At 31.2% G+C, this 19778-nt stretch overlaps 3 protein-coding genes across 3 annotated transcripts; all 3 read right to left on the bottom strand.

Moving 5' to 3' along the window:
* Positions 1-471: 471 nt before the first annotated feature.
* LOC140051668 (uncharacterized) lies at positions 472-5328 on the bottom strand. The gene is made up of 5 exons (XM_072096956.1): positions 5153-5328; positions 4300-4397; positions 3795-4124; positions 2675-2989; positions 472-1957 (listed from the first exon to the last, which is right to left on the bottom strand). The coding sequence occupies exons 1-5, from the start codon at positions 5242-5244 to the stop codon at positions 1347-1349; spliced, it is 1446 nt and encodes a 481-aa protein (XP_071953057.1). The 5' UTR covers positions 5245-5328; the 3' UTR covers positions 472-1346.
* Positions 5329-6017: 689 nt separating this feature from the next.
* LOC140051365 (uncharacterized) lies at positions 6018-13730 on the bottom strand. The gene is made up of 5 exons (XM_072096557.1): positions 13635-13730; positions 12496-12593; positions 11373-11738; positions 9360-9626; positions 6018-9063 (listed from the first exon to the last, which is right to left on the bottom strand). Exons 1-5 carry the CDS (start codon positions 13721-13723, stop codon positions 8408-8410), a joined length of 1476 nt encoding a protein of 491 aa, XP_071952658.1. The 5' UTR covers positions 13724-13730; the 3' UTR covers positions 6018-8407.
* A 1644-nt stretch (positions 13731-15374) lies between these two features.
* On the bottom strand, positions 15375-19392 carry LOC140052273 (uncharacterized). Its single transcript, XM_072097745.1, has 5 exons — positions 19297-19392; positions 18686-18780; positions 17614-17970; positions 17016-17291; positions 15375-16044 (listed from the first exon to the last, which is right to left on the bottom strand). The coding sequence occupies exons 1-5, from the start codon at positions 19335-19337 to the stop codon at positions 15899-15901; spliced, it is 915 nt and encodes a 304-aa protein (XP_071953846.1). The 5' UTR covers positions 19338-19392; the 3' UTR covers positions 15375-15898.
* Between the last annotated feature and the right edge of the window lie 386 nt (positions 19393-19778).

Raw genomic sequence — 19778 nt, forward strand, 5'->3', positions numbered from 1 at the left:
AATCCTGTAACAGTTCCATGATTTTTCTGAAGGCAAGGCCAATACAGCCAAGGCCAAGTACTTTGATGGTTGAAAAAAATGTAGTAAAGTTATATTTATTTTTAATTGTCTTATTGTTAAATTTTAATAATTTCCAAATATGAATGTGTGCTGTGTTATCTTTCTTTGCAACATACTTAAAACTCTTTGAGAAAAAAAATATACATATACATTGTATAATAAAAATGTATTTAATGCAATAACAATTATATTTTACATTAATACAGCCAAAAGCATATGTTAGCGCTATTTCTGAAGAACCCCTCCCCACCTTTTTTTGTGCATTATTTTTCATAGTTTACATTGAGCATTATTTTACTGTAAAATTACTACACCTTGAACAAAATAATAATTAAATTTTGCTTTCTAATTATAATTGATGTAACCGAGATAAATGTAATATGATTTCTGTGATATTAAATGAATAGTATGATACCATTATTGGTTTTTATTTTTTATTTAATGGTTGCATTTTGAATAATGTAGGCCTACAGTATTGACTTCCTGCATTACATGGAAATATTAATTGTACAATAATTTGCCTTTAATATAAATGTATTTTTTTAAGCTCGAACAGTTTTTAATGTTGATATAACATAGTAAATACATTTCCTCCTTTCAAATCTAAGATGGTTTGGAACACCAGGAAAACATAGGGACTTTCCCCAACATCTAGTTTATATATAGCTATTGTCTTTTTCCATGAAACGCTACAGTATGTGTGCCAACATGCTATCTTTTAATCGCAGTCTACAACAAACCTAGATATTCTCTTTTTATAGATTTTTTTTAATCTCTTGACATTTTAAACTAATTATCCAATTAGCAAAGTTATGGAATATTCTAGACGATGTGTTGCATAGCAAATTTCTACCTAGTTACAACCCATGTAGGCCTAGGCCCATAGCAAAATATATAAATTATTTCCTGCTTTAAAAAATTGGTTTATGAAAAGGTTTCCCGTTTGCGTGGGTAAAGTGCACAGGATCGGAACTATCGTATAGTCGTACTGTACTTAATAATCCGGAAACTAATACTTTTGATGACTTAAACAGACAAGTAAGAACATACTAATCTTGTTGTGGCCGAATGCAGTATGAATAGATCTAAAATGTCCATTTCCTTTTCATTTTCATTTGTATAGATTTTAGTTTAGGAGCGTTTCCTATACTTAATTTGAATTGATGTTAATTACTGTGAATTATAAATAATGTATCAATTTGATAAGCCAGTGATATAATTGAATATCTTCTTTTCGTAACTATTTGTAAAAGCGTAATATTAATACGGTCATTTTTTGTAAACGTTTATTTATTACGTTGAAGCCTATCATAAGTAGTATCTTCTGGTGACGTATTTATCGATGTGTCCACGTAAGAGTACATGTCGTCATTTTGTGGTGACGTATCTATGTCCAGCTTTCCATATTCATTGCCGAAGTCATTATTCTGGGCTTCTTCATTGACCGCACTGTAAATCTCACCATCGGGTTTTTCGTCAGTGTTTGTACCTGTTGTCGACTGCATGTTGGTAGAATTGGCATAGTAGGCTTCTGCTTTGTTTTCATATGGTATGTTTTCGTTGTCATTCCCTACCCTGTATGACTGCATGTCGGCAGCATTTATACTATCGTAAAATTCACCACCATTCTTAATTGAAAGAAATTCTGTGTTTCCATACGTTACGTCAGCATCTGTTTCTGTATCCGGTACCATGTCCGAAGCATTTAACGAATCGTAGGCTTCGCCGGAATCTTTGTGTTTCTTCTTATTTGGTACGGCATACAAATTTGGCGGTACGGCATACACATTTGACGCCACGTCGTTTTGGTTTGCGGGTGGTGACATGGCTGCGTTCTCCGTACACTCGCCGGAATGTGTGTCAATAAGTACGCCATTAGAATATGAAACTCGGCCCCCTATTGAATAGAAGAGAACAAAACGTATACAATACTTCAAACTTGAAGGAAACAATTTTAATAGATCTGGTATTAGACTAAGACTCCCTAAAATCAATGTATGTAGAACACGGAAGTCCTTTGTTGCAAATAGCATTAATATGTACAATTGTAACGTTCGTCGTAAATATTTGTTGTATTTTTTAAATTTAAATTTTAACAGTATTTTACAGAGCCTTTGGCGCTTTTAATAGTTTTTAAACAGTATTTTAACATTTTAATAGTATTTTAACATTGCCATATGCAATTTTATATATTTTTGCTTTGTTGTTTTATTGTCTTAACTATGCCAAGCAAAACAAATTTCCGTTTTAAAGTGGACCAATAAAATGTCTTAAATCTTGAACAAATTATACAGATGGCGATCACATAGGTGGATTTAAACGAGAAGCCGAAATGTCTCCGGTTCTCAACCAAGAAGAAAGGGATTGTTTGGGTGACATTCATAAATCCGCCGCTGGGGATTTTTTTTTTAAAGTTAATTGTTCTTGAATCTTTGAGATTTTTGTACTCGTAATTAGTTTGATAAAAGAATCAAAAAATGAAACCGAACACATTATTTAACCGCGTTTTAAAGAGGCACGTCAATTTAAAGTAACTTTTCTGATGGTTTCATAAGTGTACATGCGGCGATAGATTTTACCGTATCCTGTGTAGGCCCTACCAAAATGTACGTACCTTTGGCATAATTGCTATTTGAAGTATTTCGCTTTTTTTTTTTCCGTCGAATTAGAAATAAAGCAATGATTATTACCAGGATTATAACAACCAACGGTACACAAATAATAACCAATAAATCATCGCTAGCCTGTTTATTTCCGGAGGTAAAATTTGAATTTGGTGAAGACATATTCGTTGATGAAATCGTTTTGTCTGTGTTGATTGGGTGTGAATTTTCAGACGTCGACATTTCTGGTTGAGTATTGAACAAAGATGTTGTTGATACTGATCTGGGAGTCGATGTTGTCGGCACTTGGCATATTTTCGTTTTGTCTGTAAAAAGTTATAATTATCTGAATTTTTAATTAAATTGATATAACAATATATAATTACAGAAAAATGGAGAGGTTGCTACTAATTAACAGTCTGAAGCCTAAATAAAAAACACAATTTTAAATTAAATTTAGATGTAATTACGAGTGGAATAATTTGTTATCAATTTTGCAGTAAGAAGGTGGACCTTTAAAATATCGCCGTTGCTAAAGATACGGTACCGTATCCATGCTTTTAAAAACTAAAGATACGGTAAATATAGAGGGCGCTTCCGTTTGCTAAAAGTACGGTATAAAATTGCATTCCTAAAACTCGTACCTAAATATAAAACTCATTCCTAAATATAAAACTCGTTCCTAAATATTAAACTCCTTCCTAAATATTAAAAACCTAACCCTCTAAATAATCTCTCTTAAATTAAAAACTAAAAAAAAAAATAAAAAAAAGACGTCAAGAAGAGTATCGAACCCCCTACACCTTAAGCCAAAGCCTCATCACATGCCCACAAGGCTACACAGCCGGCTTACAGTAACCCAATGCAATAACCTATTTGATTAACATCCACATTACATAGCGCCCTCTATAATTACCGTACCTTTAGTTTTTAAAAGTATGGATACGGTACCGTATCTTTAGACATAACGTTAAAATATATGTTCCTAATAATTCAGGAAAATGTAAATATTGAATATCAGCGGGTATGAGAGGTTATGAGACCATATTTTATTTGTACATCCTCCCATTAAGTAACAACTGTATGCTACTCTGGTCGTGAACATATGTCAGAAACGTTGCTTTTTCTCACCAGTAGATTCACAGATAATGCTGTTTACCCTAACAGTTGTTGAGCATTCGATGATGTCACTAGTTACGGTATTCGATAATCCATATCTATCATGCACATTGATTATTTTACATCCCATGTTCTGCACATGGACATAAAATCGATTTTTATTCCCCACACTAAGAACATGTAAAACATTTTCTGTTAATTGATTGTATTCCTCAAGGCTATTTATGACAGTTATGTTCCCGCCAACCAATTCACATTTCCGTTGAGCATCATCACACGATCTAGGTTTATTGTCCACTTTTATATACTTATAGCAGTTGGGGTGGCTGTATACATTGTCATCTACCAACAAAAAGTGGAAAATGTAATGACAATCACAAAATTAAAAAACCTATGCAAAACAAATGTCATTGTTTATTTTGATAATGTTATGAAAAACTAAATCAATACATATATAACGTATTTTTTCATTATGTATAGGCTAATGCTATTAACACAGTATTGTAGGCCTGCATACCTGCACCATGCGTTTCTCCTTTCGGGTCTCTGTATTTCCATTCTCCATCTTTAGAGTATATCAGGTAGCAATTATTCACACCTGAACAATCAAAACCACTATAACAAAACCAAACATACGTAACGTAACATTGAATAAGTGATGCATTTAAATTTAAACCTTGGTACTACAAGTAACGATTAATAGCTATTCGATTATCTTAATTTATACAATATATACATATCAACGCATTTTATTTGACAGAACATTAAACTGCATAACTTCTGATCTACAAGTGAATTAGGCGAATACGGTGTATTAACGTAATTGAATAAGCGTTAATATTTTCAAATGTTATATTTTTAGCGCAAATTTATAGAATGTTAAATGTATGGAATGCAATTGCCCATAAAACACATTCATTTCTAAAACTGTTGTTGTGTTCTTATTTTTTATTTTATTATTTCTTTCCTCCTATTCCTCCTCTATATTCAATAGACAACTCCTTTTTTAGTTGTGTTTGATTTCGAAATGTCGTATTGATACGGTACTTGTATGTATTTACTTTTTCCTCCATGAGTGTAGGCCTACTTACATTTCCTAACAATTGTATAAATATAATAAAAATAGTACAATAATAACATCAAAAAATTTGAAATTGATGGTTCAGTTGAATCCGAAAACGATCACACTTATAGAACAACAGTTTTGAATTGTTTCTGATGTTGTTCTAAGGTTTGTTTCCCTAACCTAACACCTAGATATGACTCCTAGACTGCAAACTATAACACAGTGTTGCTCAGTACTTAGGCCTACATTTCTTCACTGATTCCGCTCTATTCGTGACAATGGCCTACATTATGTTAATACTTACTTAGGACATCTAGTTCCGGATATTCCCAATGTTAACAAGCATATTATTATTACCCCCGAGACACATTTCGGCCATTGTATAAACCTGTGCATATTTAGGCCTACTGCTTCGTGCTCTTGTTTTTCATGGTATGGAACGACACGGAAGTTACTGCTTAATTATAGGCCTACCACAAAAGTGAAATTTTAAGATTAGTAGGCCTATGTCCTTGTTTTGATATTAAATTACACGGATACATTTATGAATAGAAAAGTTGTTTTACAGACATTGTTCCGTGTTAAACGCAATATTAATTATTTCCAGTTTTCGCGCCACAAAGAGATCCTATCTAAGAATGGTTAATGGATTTTCTGTCGTACTTTTAGATGTATTGTCCCTTTGACTAATTCCAAAAAAATAAAAAATAACAGATTTCAAAAAAAGGTGGGTCATTTTGAAGTATCATAACAGTTATTAACTATCACCAAAAATTTGTTTAAAAAAAAATCATTTAACTGAAATACAGACGTTTTTTTGTTAAAAAAATAACATTGACTTCCAGTCAAAGTTTTCAATCAAAACATATCCCATAATGAAACGCGCTTGTTTGGCTACTCTGTATGCATAATCATAAAACTTCCTCACGATCTGTGTAAAAATACCTTCTCAACCGTGACGAGTTGTAAACAATCCTAATTAGCATATGCATAATGCGTAGTACTCGTGGTTTGAAATCTTTGTTTACTTTTGCTCGCGACGATTTTCCAGACGAAATGTAATCGGCAAATCAATGTACCTGTTAATTACGTAAACTTGTTGTTTTTGGCTCGAATTTTCGAATTAAAGTGAATAACTTTAATATTACTTGGATATGGCCAATTTAAATTTAGAATATTTTGACCTTCATTTTTTTGTGTTTCAAGGGACAATACATCTTTAAACAAATCATGGTATATATTCTTAAATCGCCATGCATGATTTTATAAAATTTACTGAATCATGTTTTTAGTAGGAATTCAAACATTGAAGGTCATGGATTCGCGTCCCATTACGTGCAAATATTTAAAAGTACAATCACGTTTAGCATTAAACATCTTTCACTAAAGAGGTAGGCCTACGTGTCACTAGCTAAAAGTTCATTCTTATACTTACTTGTAATACATCATAAATGTATTAATTTCCAAATAGAAATAAAAACAACCTTCAATGACGAGCTAAGATAAATATTATACATAATAAATTTGTCAAAGAATATTGTATTACTCAACCAAATGCACTGTATAGTTATTGATATAAGGTTTAACTATTCCTCATAATAAACATGGTAAAAATGAAGTGATTTAGCGAGTTTTTCTAAAGAATACATTTCCATCCATTTCTTCCGTACCAGTTTGTATTTTACACTAGGTATTGCACTAAAATGCTATCTATAATTTCCAAATCTATGGATGAATAAAGCGATGTCTATGTCTATGTCTATCAAATCTTAAAAAGTGTAACCATAGTTATTCAGCTTTTGAATGTTAGTTTATGCAAGTTAGATAAGTGTAAATAAATTCATGGTATTAAATAATGATGCTACAAATAATCATGCTACAACATAGTCATGCTACAACATAGTCATGCTACAACATAATGGATTTTGATTTTTTTTAATGGCGCATTTCGAGTGTACACATAATAACACATTAACTTCGAATGGCATGTAATGCGGCTAAGCCAAGTAGTTTAATGTTGATTTAACATTTCCTTGTATTATCACTAAGATCGTTGGAAGGCAAACAACATAGGGATATTCCCTACAACTATTTATAGAATGGACACTGACAGTAGTTTGTTTAAACTAATTCTTCATTACTAGTTAGGCCTACCAGTATAATCAATATCACTCAATAATCTTTTATTTCAGCATTTAACACCATAGAAATACATATTAATATACATAAATATTTTATAGCATAAAAAAACATATAAAGTCATATAAAGATACAGACATAATTATACAAAAGTAAAATTCCAAGTATTAGAAATATTATACTCTCAGTATCATCATCCATGTAATATAGCGTAGCAAAATGATGTTTAGTCGCCACACCTAGACAAATGATATACAAATAAAAGCTAATCAGAACTGTTTTATACAAAATGTTAACGACGGGTTAAAGTGCAATAGCTAAGATCTTCATCTATATTTACTGATAATATGGAAACGCGATTTCCAGACAAGGAAAAACGTTATGTAGGCAATAGAAAAGGTTTTCAATTAAAATCTCCATCATAGTGTGCTTTGCGTAGTTTAGGAATGTTCCATTGTCTACTTCTAATATTAGGGCGTGGGGTGGGAAAGAGTTGGGGGGGGGGGGCTGTAGGTGGTGTATGCAATGGTGTATGCCGCTTCTGACAAGCAAAACAAAAGTCACCCCTTTTGCTGTTACAACAGTTTAAGAAGAAGGGACGACAACACCAGTTGTGCAAATTAAATTAAAAATATTCCAATAATTAGCCAATTAGTCCAATCTGTTCCATATTTTTTTGTTTTTATTATTATTAATAATAGTGTTATTATTATTATTATTATTTTGTATTAAGGAAACATAGCACTGCTTACTTACTTAGCTGTGTGCGTTTAGACGAACTCCAATGTTTTGCTATTGGTCTAAAAGTAAAATTTGTAAGTACAGGTTTATGGTTGGTTCCGGGGTTTTAAATTTGCATTGGCCAGTACAAAATCAGATTAGTTGCTATTTTTAATTCTGAAAGTTACAAGGTCATATACATTGGCTGGCCCAGTCGCGCGCGCAAATTTGAGTTAGTGTTTACCTACCGACCGACCGACCGACCGACATAGTGAGCTATAGAGTCGCGTTTGATCTTTTCTCTTTTTTTAGTGTAAGATACAATTTCCTGTCATCAAGTACAGTTTCATTTGTTCATTCTGCTTCCAGCCCCGGAAATTTCTAAACATAGTTCCACCATAAACCAACATAGTTCCACCTCCCTAAGATATGCACCCATACTCGTATCAGTCTATGCTACTACTAATCCTTGCTGCTATATCTTTGGTTTAATTACGTTGTGTATTTACATATCAAAATAACATCATTGTTTTTATGATTTGGATTGATCTTAATTATTATATACTGTATCTTAAAAATTAGATGAAACTGATCAATCTCATAAATAAATTAAGCAAGTAATTTATGGAATATCTTCTTTTGAAGTAAAATATTTGAACATGTTTAAAAGAGTACAGTCAGTTACTATGTTACAAGTTTATTATTTATTACGTTGAAGCCGATCATACGTAGAATCTTCTGGTGACGTGTTTATCGATGTGTCCACGTAAGAGTACATGCCGTCATTTTGTGGTGAAGTATCTATGTCCAGCTTTCCATATTCATTGCCGGAGTCATTATTCTGAGCTTCTTCATTGACCGCACTGTAAATGTCACCATCGGGTTTTTCGTCAGTGTTTGTATCTGTTGTCGACTGCATGTTGGTAGAATTAGCGTAATAAGCTTCTGTTGTTGTGTTTTCATATGTTTTGATCTCGTTATTATGCTTTTCCTTTCCCGAGTCCATTTCGGCAGCATTTATGCAATCGTACATCTCACCGCCAGTCTGCTGTTCGTCTGTGTTCGCATACGTTACGTCACCATTATTATCTGTTGCTTTATCCGGTGGCATGTCCGAAGCAGTTAACGAATCGTAAGCTTCGCTAGAATCTTGATCCTTCCGTTTCTTTTTATTTGGTACGGCATAGAGGGCCATTGCCACATTGTTTAGATTTGCTGGTGAGGACGTGGTTTCTTCCATGTCATGTTGGGTATGTTCTGTGTCTTTAAAAAGAGCAGCGTTCATTGGTGTTTCTGGTGGGGACGCTATCTCGTCTGAGAGTGTGGGGATAAGTACTCCATCACCATATGAAAAACCTGCTAAAATAAACAACAAACATAAATAAAGGATATGATTGAAAAACTTTAAAAAGCACGGTTGCTGTTTATCTAGGTTTCTGGCGATGGCAAAGAAGGGACATATTCCAGGAAATATATCGGTAGAAAATTGTAACAATTTATCTTTAAAAAACTTAGAACATAAAATATTAATAGACATAAAATAGCATAAAATGAAAAATAAAGGATATCAGACCTAACCATACTAGAAGAGAAAGTTACACCTTTCTAACATTACTAACAAAATGTTACCCTGTGTATCAAACTTCACGCACCTTTATGTACCATCTGTCGTTTTTTCTTTTTCCGTCGAATGAGAAAGAAAGCAATGATTACAATCAAGATTATAACCACGACTAATGGCACACAAATAGCAACCACTAAATTAGTACTTGATTGTTCAGATGCATTTGGTTGAGATATTATGTTATTCGTTGATGAATCTGTATAGCCGCCTGTCGATGTTACTGATGACGTTTCCAGTAATTCTGACACGGAGGTTATTGCTGTGGCCGGTAGTGGGCATATTTCAGGAGATATATCTGTAGAAATTTCAAATATATTATATTTTCTCAGATGAAACTTTGAATTTAATTGCAAATGTATTAAAGATTATATATGAAGATTATTTAAATCAGACTTTGAATAGGTTATTTTGTAGTTTTCATAAACACTTTCACTTTCGTAGAAAAAAAACGGAAAAAAATAATGTTTTCACTTGTAAAATAACATAATAAATGGTTAAATTCAACAAATAAATAATTGGTTGGAAGCCAATTTGAGTATTTCTTGCTTTGAAGAAAGTTTTCCAGGTAAATTTTTTTCAGATCCAATTTTTGCTCAAAGTGGATAACTATTATGTTATATTAAAATGGAGTATACAAACAAAAAACGTTAAAAAATTATTTTTTCATCTTTAAGAATAGCAGTTAAATAAAATTATGATCTAATGATATTAATAATGCTAAATCAAACAAAACAGGAATTATATCACAGCTTCTATGTGATGCAATTCAATTAGGCCTACTAGATTCCATTTGTAAAAATAATTTATAAACGAAAGATCAAAGTATTATATCAATTATAGACCAAGCTATATATACATTTCCACTGGACAACCGTCCGGTTTTAGAAGATGAAAAACACACAAATTACTTAATGGTTAATAGCCAAAAGTAGATAGAAGAGAATCGACAATCCATTATTGTTTTTTTGATTATAATAATAATAACTTTATTTGGATTAACGCTTTTACAACGCGGCACAAACCAAATGATAGTACATCCTAAATATAAAAATTAAAACGTTATAAAACAATACAATCAAAATAAACAAGAAAAATATAATATATTGAACATTTACAGTAAATAACGTAAAAGCTATGTCTTTTTAATATAACTTTTACAGAAATATAAAAATATATCATACAGAAGATTAAACTTCGGGTAATTATTAAAGTAGTTAGAGTTGCCAAGAATTAAATTGAAAACTAAATCACCATAAATAAAAAAAAAGAGACCAATAATTAAACAAAACATTATGAGACCAAGGCACTTTCGAGATTAATAACTCTATTAAAACTATTAAACTAAACTGGCTCTGATAGCATTCAGACATTTACACATAAACACGAAGTGAATTAGATCTTCGGATCCTTTATTATACATAATGGACATGTGCTATCATTGTCCTGTTGCCATTCTGCAACTTTTCTATTGAGATGTAATGTATTTGAGAGGCTTGAATTTCAAACTTTATTATTTTATTATAAATACTGATTTTCTGCAGGCGTATTTGATTTCTATACGTCAACAATATTTCAAATAATACTTAAAAAAAATAATAATTTAATGCATAATAGATATAGTTTCTGACTTGTTTTACTCTTTTTTTGTACTGGACATTACCATCGGCATTTAATGAATACATCAAAACACACATTTTACAATGTGATCTTCAATTTGATAAAAGTACTGACGGAACGGTTGTCACAATATAATAATTTACAATTAAATTTTGATTGTCTGCAATCAATTTTTATCACAGACAATCAAAATTTAATAGAAAATTCCTATATTGTTGCCATACTGTGTTATTAGTGTTATTTATTTAATAATAGAAATAAATCCTATACCAATACCATAAACTCATAGTGCCAGGTTTGTTAATTATTTTAAGAGGATTTTTTTCATTGCCTCGAATAGACTACACGGGAGGCTTGTACAAATGATATGCCATTGGTTATGTATTATGTGTACTCAGTGTATTTAAATATTGTTAATACTCACCAGTAGATTCACATATAATGGTGTTTACGTCATCAGTTGCTGAACAGTCCATGTTTTCACTGTCTTTGGTATTTGAAGAGAAAGCACCATCATTCACATCGATTATTGCGCATCCCTTGTTAAGATTTCTCTTGGGTAGGCGTAGACCTATTCCTGATTCTACATGGACATTAAACTTACTACTAGACGGGGCACTAAGAACATGTAAAACTTGATCTGTTAATTGTTTGTATTCCTCGTCGCTATTTATGACAGTAATGTTCCCGCCAATCATTTCACATTCACGTTGAGCATCATCACATGATCTTTGTTTATTGTCCACTTTTATAAATTTATAGCAGTTGGGGTGGCTGTATACGGATTCGCCTGCAAAGGATAAATCAATTGTACTGATGATGACATAGTGAATGTAAGAACATAATTAGTATTCAATTTCACGAGTATAATTTATTACTTACATGACTCGTTCTCAATCTGTCATTACTGTTTTTTTTTTTTTACCTTTTTGTCTGTTGGACGAAAATATTGAATTGAATTGAAACACTTTTTGAACATTTGTTTGATTTAGATATTCAAATAATATTTATATTTATTATGGTATCAAATAATTTGATGTCTGATCACAATCACTATTTACTGGTCATTACTTTTGTAAACATTTGTCTATTATTAAATTATACAAATAAATATTTCACTAATAACACTGTCTCAAACATTGTTGTTTTTAAAATTAATTAGTGTTCCATGACCTTCTCATCAAAATTAATGTCTCTCATTGTTGTGCTATGTCAACATAATGTCAATGACGGCGAAATGTCCCCAATAATGGGGATAGCTATGCAAACAAGTAATTATAATTGATATATGAAACAATATTTTGATATTAGAATAACATTAATACTAAAATTATACATTTATTATACTTTTTTAAATTATTATTACTTAATATACTATTACTAGTAATAAAAGTATTTTGTGTTAGACGTTCCTCACGGTTTTAATAATTATTAAGATCAATGATGTAACAATATGTTAAAATAATAATTATTATTAATTTTTTTTAAACATATATATTTATATAAAAAAAGCTACACTGTAATCCAAATACAAACAATTGTTTAACCTGTATCATACGTTGTTTCTTCTGGATCTTGGTATTTCCACTCTCCATTTTCAGGGTATATAAGGTAGCACTTATCCACACCTGAACAATTAAAACCACTATAACACAAAAGTATAACAGATAATAATTCAAAAAAACTAAACGGATGACAGCGCCGTGAAACGAAACATGTGTTGACGAGGTCGACCTCGTTAGTGTTGACGGGATGCGCCTCAATAATATGTTCTCATTTTGCTTATCTATTCTCTATACAGCATTATGCACTAATTAAATTTTATTTTACTTTATTTAACAGAGTTACGCAACATAAAAAACAACGATAATTAATAATTAAAAATAAAAGATTTATAATGTAGCACAATTAAAAAGTGTCAAAGAAACGTATTTCCTCCATTGAATCATGTCCCAACACTATTTTGTAGTGTTAAAACTAGTTGTGTTTTATTTATGTGGCTTACGGTTTTTAATTTTCTACTGCTATAGTATTTCATTAAATCTTCAAATACGTATTACGAGGGTTACTTTCATACATATTAATAATACATACAGGTACAGTAGTATAGTAATTTTTTAATAGTAGTTTTTTAATTATATCGGCTACTATCTGTTATAGGCCTATTTTGATTAAATTAAAGCTGTCAAATAATGGTGATTGACTATTGACCTTAAGAGTCAGTGATTCAGTTGAATGAATTTATTTCAAATTCAGGGGCCAATTATCGTTAACTTTGGTGGGATAGTAGGTCACCAAATTACCGGGTAACTAAAAACAAACGTCTGAAAGCGGGCCCATAGAGGGCGTAAAATGTGTAAAAATATTATAATAATACGATTAGCATTTAGAATTTAATCAATCAGATTATGTAGAAGAGGAGGAGAGTATGTATTAGGTGATGCTGGAATAACACTAGAATAACAAAATATTGTTCATCGTTTGTTTTTATACCGTCCGTGCTGTGAATACAACATACTATATATGAATACACATTATGCTTAGGCCTACTGATAGATCTACCACTGGTGACAGTAAATTCCGCCGTTCTATTAAATTTGAAGACATCACTGTATGCGATATTAAACAATTCGATAGTTAGTGTTTTTATCATACTTATGTAAGGAACAATGAATACATTACTTACTCAGGACATTGTGCAGCCTCTGCTACTTTCCATTTTAACATGCATATTACTACTGAAACACATTTTAGCCATTGTATAACCCTATGCATGGTGGTGTTGCTTTCAGGGTCGATGAATGTATGGAATAACACGGAAATTACTATTTACCACGAACTCAAACCATAGAAATAATATATTCGTATTTGTACTTCCGGGCTTAAGATCATTTTAGCCTGGGGAATACAGTTTAATTATGAATGCCTATTTTCACAAATATATTTGTTTATATTAGTAATTGTTTTTTAAACATGATATATTTTTACTCTCTCTCTTATACTTCTAGCAAGTTGATTCCTTAATTTTGGGGTCTATGTTATAGCCTACTTTGCTGACCCATATTGGTTAGTTTTAATGTTATTACAGTACGGTAATTGTCTTTCGATATATCATAATCTGCATGAAAGTATGAAATATATTAAATAAGGAAATTAAAACATTTTTTTAAAGTTGTCTTTTATGGAACATAGGCTAAATATAATAATATCATTATGTAATAATTATAATATATAATTTATTATTAGTTTAATGAGTCAACATGAAAAGATTGCAGTAGGACAAACTTCGCTATTGCATCTAAGATTGAAAGCAATTTCAGCAAGGCCATATACATGGCTGCAGTCGCATGCACACATTTTAGTTATTGTTTACCGACCGACCGACCGACCAACCGATCAACCGACCGACATAGTGAGCTGTAGAGTCGCGAGCACGCGACTAAAAAGTAAACGGTGTGCGCTTATTAACATAGCTTTGTATTTTACCGCTTATTTTAGCAGTTTGCCATCAGACTAAACATTGGATAGATTTAGTTACGGTACTGCGTATTTTGGAAAAATTCTTACAAAGTATATTACTTACTTTGAATGCTTGTTCGTTATCCATTTTCACCATTAACTAATGGTCGTCAAACAAACCTATCGATTCCCTGTGAAATTCTTGAATTGTTGGTTTTTTTATTTTATTTTTTTTATTTATTTGTTGTTTTCGCATTTTTTTTGTTTTTTTTTTGTGGAGTCAGGCGTAAAGAAATGAAAAAAAAAATGGAAATATTTTTGAGGAACAACAATGAAGCACATCCTATTCAGTTTAAAAATGTATGTCATTGTCGTATAAATATAATTTGTTATTATTATATCGTATTTTTCAGTGTACTGCATTGTACTTAATAACTCAATTAAATTTAGATATAATATGATTTCTTTTCAGGATCATATTTATGTTTCAACCGCTAGAAACCAAATTCTTCCTTCTATTAACTGTTTTACTGTTTTGTGGAGGAATCCTTCGTTTTTCTCATTTACTCATATTTTTAAGTAATGCATTTTAGTCAGCACATGTTAGTAGATTGTGTTGAGTCGTTCAATTTTAGTCAATGCATTTTGTCAAAGAAGATTTAGTACAGTGTATTCTCAGTCGATGTAGAAAGCATTTAGTTGATGCATTTTAATTATCATTTCAGTCAATGCATGTTTGTGGTAGTCGTTTTCATTTAATGCAGATTTAATCAATGTTGAGTATTAGTCGACCGTTAAAATCACATCTGTCCAAAATTAAATCATCGACAGTTTCGAAAAAAAAAGAAGTAAATTCTACAGTATAATAAATAAACGCTTATATTTCATAGAAACTTGGTACGATGTGCTTCAATATATATTTTATTTAAACTTTTCAGCTGATAAGCTTTCAAGCTTAGTAGCACCGAATAACATTATATACAAACTATTTTTAGCTAGGTCAATACTGCACTTTTTCTGTTATTAATTTTATAAATAATAAGCATTGCCTGATCATTATTCACAGACTATTATTAGCAACCTCATTACTGCACTTTTCTGGTATTAATTATTATAGTTAAATATTAAATGATTTATATTTATTAATTGACATTTATTTTAAATTTATTTTAAAAATAGCAATAGAATAAACGACCTTTTTAAGGAATTAAATTAAAAATACTTACTCTCGTTAGATCCCTAAATACACATAAATAAAATCACAAGCAAAAGAAACATCAATATCATACGTATTATGTGTATGTTACTGTTACATTGCTCTTTGCACTTAATTACAATGAAAATTGATATAAATTAGTATAATTAAATTTTATATAAAATACTTAGGATAGGGCCTATTCAGGTAACGATTTTGTAGCTAACATGCCACTAATGCATTTTATGATGAAATTTAGGCTTAGGACATACAGATAGTTAATGTGTGCAACATCTTTATGAAATCAAACCATACACTTCATTTTTAACGACAGTATCATGGTACATTTCACTCTGGTCAATTGATGGAACAGCAGCACCATGCTTATATGAACCAGTCTGGAGTTTATCTTGTTTAATAGAGTTACCGTCAACCTTAGAATCTACAAAGATAAAATTAACAAATTAAAATTGACCACCATAGTTGCTCATCTGTATAGTTTTGTAACCAAACCAACATGTATAGCCAATCCGACCACATTTATGCGAGTAGTGTACATATCTTTATGGTCAATTGTATCTAGATTGCTCATCATATCCATATTCGGTAATGCAGCATCCATGTGTTTCACATGTATTGCCTAGTGTTTCTGGTGGTGACGCTATCTTGTCTGGGTGTGTGGGTATGAATGCTCCATTGCCATATGAAAATAAATTAAAAAACAATGATACAAATCATATGACGTTGCTGATGCTTATCTGGGATTATGTTGATTGCAATTGGCATTATTCCAGAATATATATCGGAAGAAAACATATAAATATTTTTTTTTTATTTAATCATTTGGTCAAAAACAGTTAGAAAATATATGAGAACAAGCTTACAAGCAATGTACTAAAAATGGGAATTTGAAAAGCTATCAACCTTCATAAAAAGCAGATCAAGGATTACCATTCCAATACAGTTAGGCCAATTAAAAAATGCATACACTAATAACACGTTTATTTGTTATTTTGTAAACTGTTAAAGGTGACGTGAAGTTAACCAGCGAAAAACAACAACAATTAAACAGGTTTATTTCTTGAGCAAAATATTATGTTATTTTCCATAACACTTGATAGTTTGTTAATTCTCCTCAGTAGCGTAGAATTTACCGTCAATAATTGTAGTCTTAGTTGCAAAGAAATTTACACTTAAAATACGGTAGAAAATTGTAATAATTAAATAAGTATTAAGCTTTTAAAAAAATTGAAACTTAGCACATAAATTATAAATAGACAAAGCATAAAATGAAAGAAAGATAAGAAAACATTATTAATACAATATCAGACCTAACCATTCAATAAGAGAAAGTTACGCCTCTTTAGTTAATATTACTAACAAATGTTACCATGTGTATCAAACTTTACGCACCTTTTTGTATCATCTGTCGTTGTTTCTTTTTCCGTCGAATGAGAAAGAAAGCAATGATTACAATCAAGATTATAACCACGACTAACGGCACACAAATAGCAACGACTAAATTAGTACGTGATTGTTTAGATACATTTGGTTGAGATATTATGTTATTCGTTGATGAATCTGTATAGTCGCCTGTCGACGTTACTGATGACGCTTTCAACAAAGATGTCGTTGATACTGATCTGGGGGTCGTTGGTGACCCAACTGGGCATAGTCCAGGATGTATATCTGTAGAGTGGGAACAATCCACATTATTTTATGATATCATAAACACTGCCCTTAAACAGATATGATCGTTTAAAATATCAATTTATACCGCCCCTCTGCACAGCCCATTTTGGGAACATTGTCGAGCCAACGCATATAGACTGAGTTTAGTCTGGTGGTTTTTCTGTTTGTTTTTTGTCAATTATACTTTTATAGTGTCTGCTGTCGGTTTAATAATGATTTAATTTGTCACAAAATGTCGGTAAATATCCATTTAGGCCATACACATTATTTTGTAGGTGGTTAAGTTGTCTACTTTCTTGAAGATTGTTTTTATACTCACCAGTGGATTCACAGATAATGGTGTTTATCAAATTAGTTGTTGAGCAGTCCATGTTTTCACTGTTTACGTCATGCGAATTCAAAATTCCATCATACACATCGATTATTGCGCATCCCTTCTTTAGCCTTTTCTTCAGGGTTAGTTCTGATTCCACATGGACATTAAACTTACTACCCGACCCGACACTAAGAACATCTAAAACGCTATCTGTTAATTGATCGTATTCCTCAACACTATTTATGAGAGTGATGTTTCCACCAAACCTTTCACATTCCTGTTGAGCATCAATACACGATCTTTTCTTGCTCACTCTTATAAATTTATAGCAGTTGGGGTTATTGTATGCGGGTCCGTCATCTGCAAAAGATACATAAAGTATATATCGAATGTACAGTATTACTAATGATTATCTTAAATACTGTGTAATATTTACTTTGTGAATATTTATTTGTGTTCACATTTAAGTCAATACACGATCTTTTTTATTACTCACTTTTATACATTTATAGTGGTTAAGGTTGTTATATACATCTCCACCTGCTCAAAAAACGTAACTGACTTAGAAGTTTCTGCATATTTGAATGACGTATATAATATTTATTTATTTAACAACATCTTTATACATGATTACACAATCCGGTAAAATAAAACCTGTTTTGCATTGTGGTCCTGTCTTAAATAATAATAAATAATAATAAATCAGGAAAAACACATTTTTAGTTTTGTTTAAAAAAAAATAAGATCGATATCTAGCTTTGAATGAAGCAATATTGTTGGGGAATATTTAATTTCAGTTGGTAGGTTATTTCATATTTTAGTGCCTGCAACTTTGAACTTTGAACTTGTTTTATTATTACATAACTATAATCCAAGAATAATTCAACTTAATAAGGCATGCCTCATTTATTGAAATTGTTATATTATTTTATCCAATGAATATATCATCATTTCGCGGATATTAATTTTATGGTTTTGTTTATATTATCACTATTATTATACTGCTATTTTGACCTAGTTGATTGTTTCTATTGTTTTTTATTTTTATCTTAACCAAGCAATGTGAAGAACATACTTGCATCCCTCGTTTCTCCATTTGGCTTCTTGTATTTCCATCTCCCATTCACAGGGTATATCAGATAGCAATTCTTACCCGAACACTCAAAACCACTAAAACAAACCAAACGTAACGTAACATTAAATGAGTGATACATTAGATTTAAACCTTAAACCAGCTATTGATTATTATGTGTACACATAATTATCAACGTACCAACGCATTTGTCAGAACAGTAATACAATTATGTTCTAAACATTTTTTATATAGTTTTACTTCATTAATGCTTACATTTCCTAGTGTTTCGTTTATTTATTTGACCAGCATGAAATCAAAACAATATACCGGGTATTAAAAAATAAATCAAAAACAAAACAACAAAGATATGAAATGCCGGGCAGGGGCAGCTTAAGCAAAATACAGTACATTGCAGTAACTTAAATGAGTGAGCTACACCTCATATCAATTTCTAAACATTTGTCAATAAAATGTGTCTACAATTTCAAATTGCAATATAGTACTATACTGTATTTAGACCTACATTTCTTTAAAAAAAGTTTCAGTTCTTATAAATATAAAGACTATTAGGCCTACTTCCGTGTACTTATATTTATGTTACTAATACTTACTCCGGACATGATCCAGTCCATGATATTTCCCATGTTAACATGCATATTATTATTACTGAGACACATTTCGGCCCGCATTTCGGCCATTGTATAAACCTGTGCATATTTAGGCCTACTGCTTCCAGGCTAAGCTGTTCGTGTATGGAACGACACGGAAGTTACTGCTTAATTATACCACAAAAGTGAAATCTTAAGATTGTATTAGTATGTCCTTGTTATGATATTGAATTACACGGATACATTTATGAATGAAAGTTGTTTTACAGACATTGTTCCGTGTAAAACGCAATATTAATTCTTTCATACAGAAATTATTTCCAGTTTTCGCGCCACAAAGAGATCCATTTATCTATTCTAAGAATGGTCAATGGATTGTCTGCCGTACTTTTAGTTAAACAAATCATGATATATATTCTTATAATCGCCATGCATGATTTTATGCAATTTACTGAATCATGTTTTTAGTAGGAATTCAAACATTG

The sequence above is a fragment of the Antedon mediterranea genome, chromosome 6 (genome assembly GCF_964355755.1).
Source record: "Antedon mediterranea chromosome 6, ecAntMedi1.1, whole genome shotgun sequence".
In the NCBI taxonomy this organism is placed as follows: Eukaryota; Metazoa; Echinodermata; class Crinoidea; order Comatulida; family Antedonidae; genus Antedon; species Antedon mediterranea.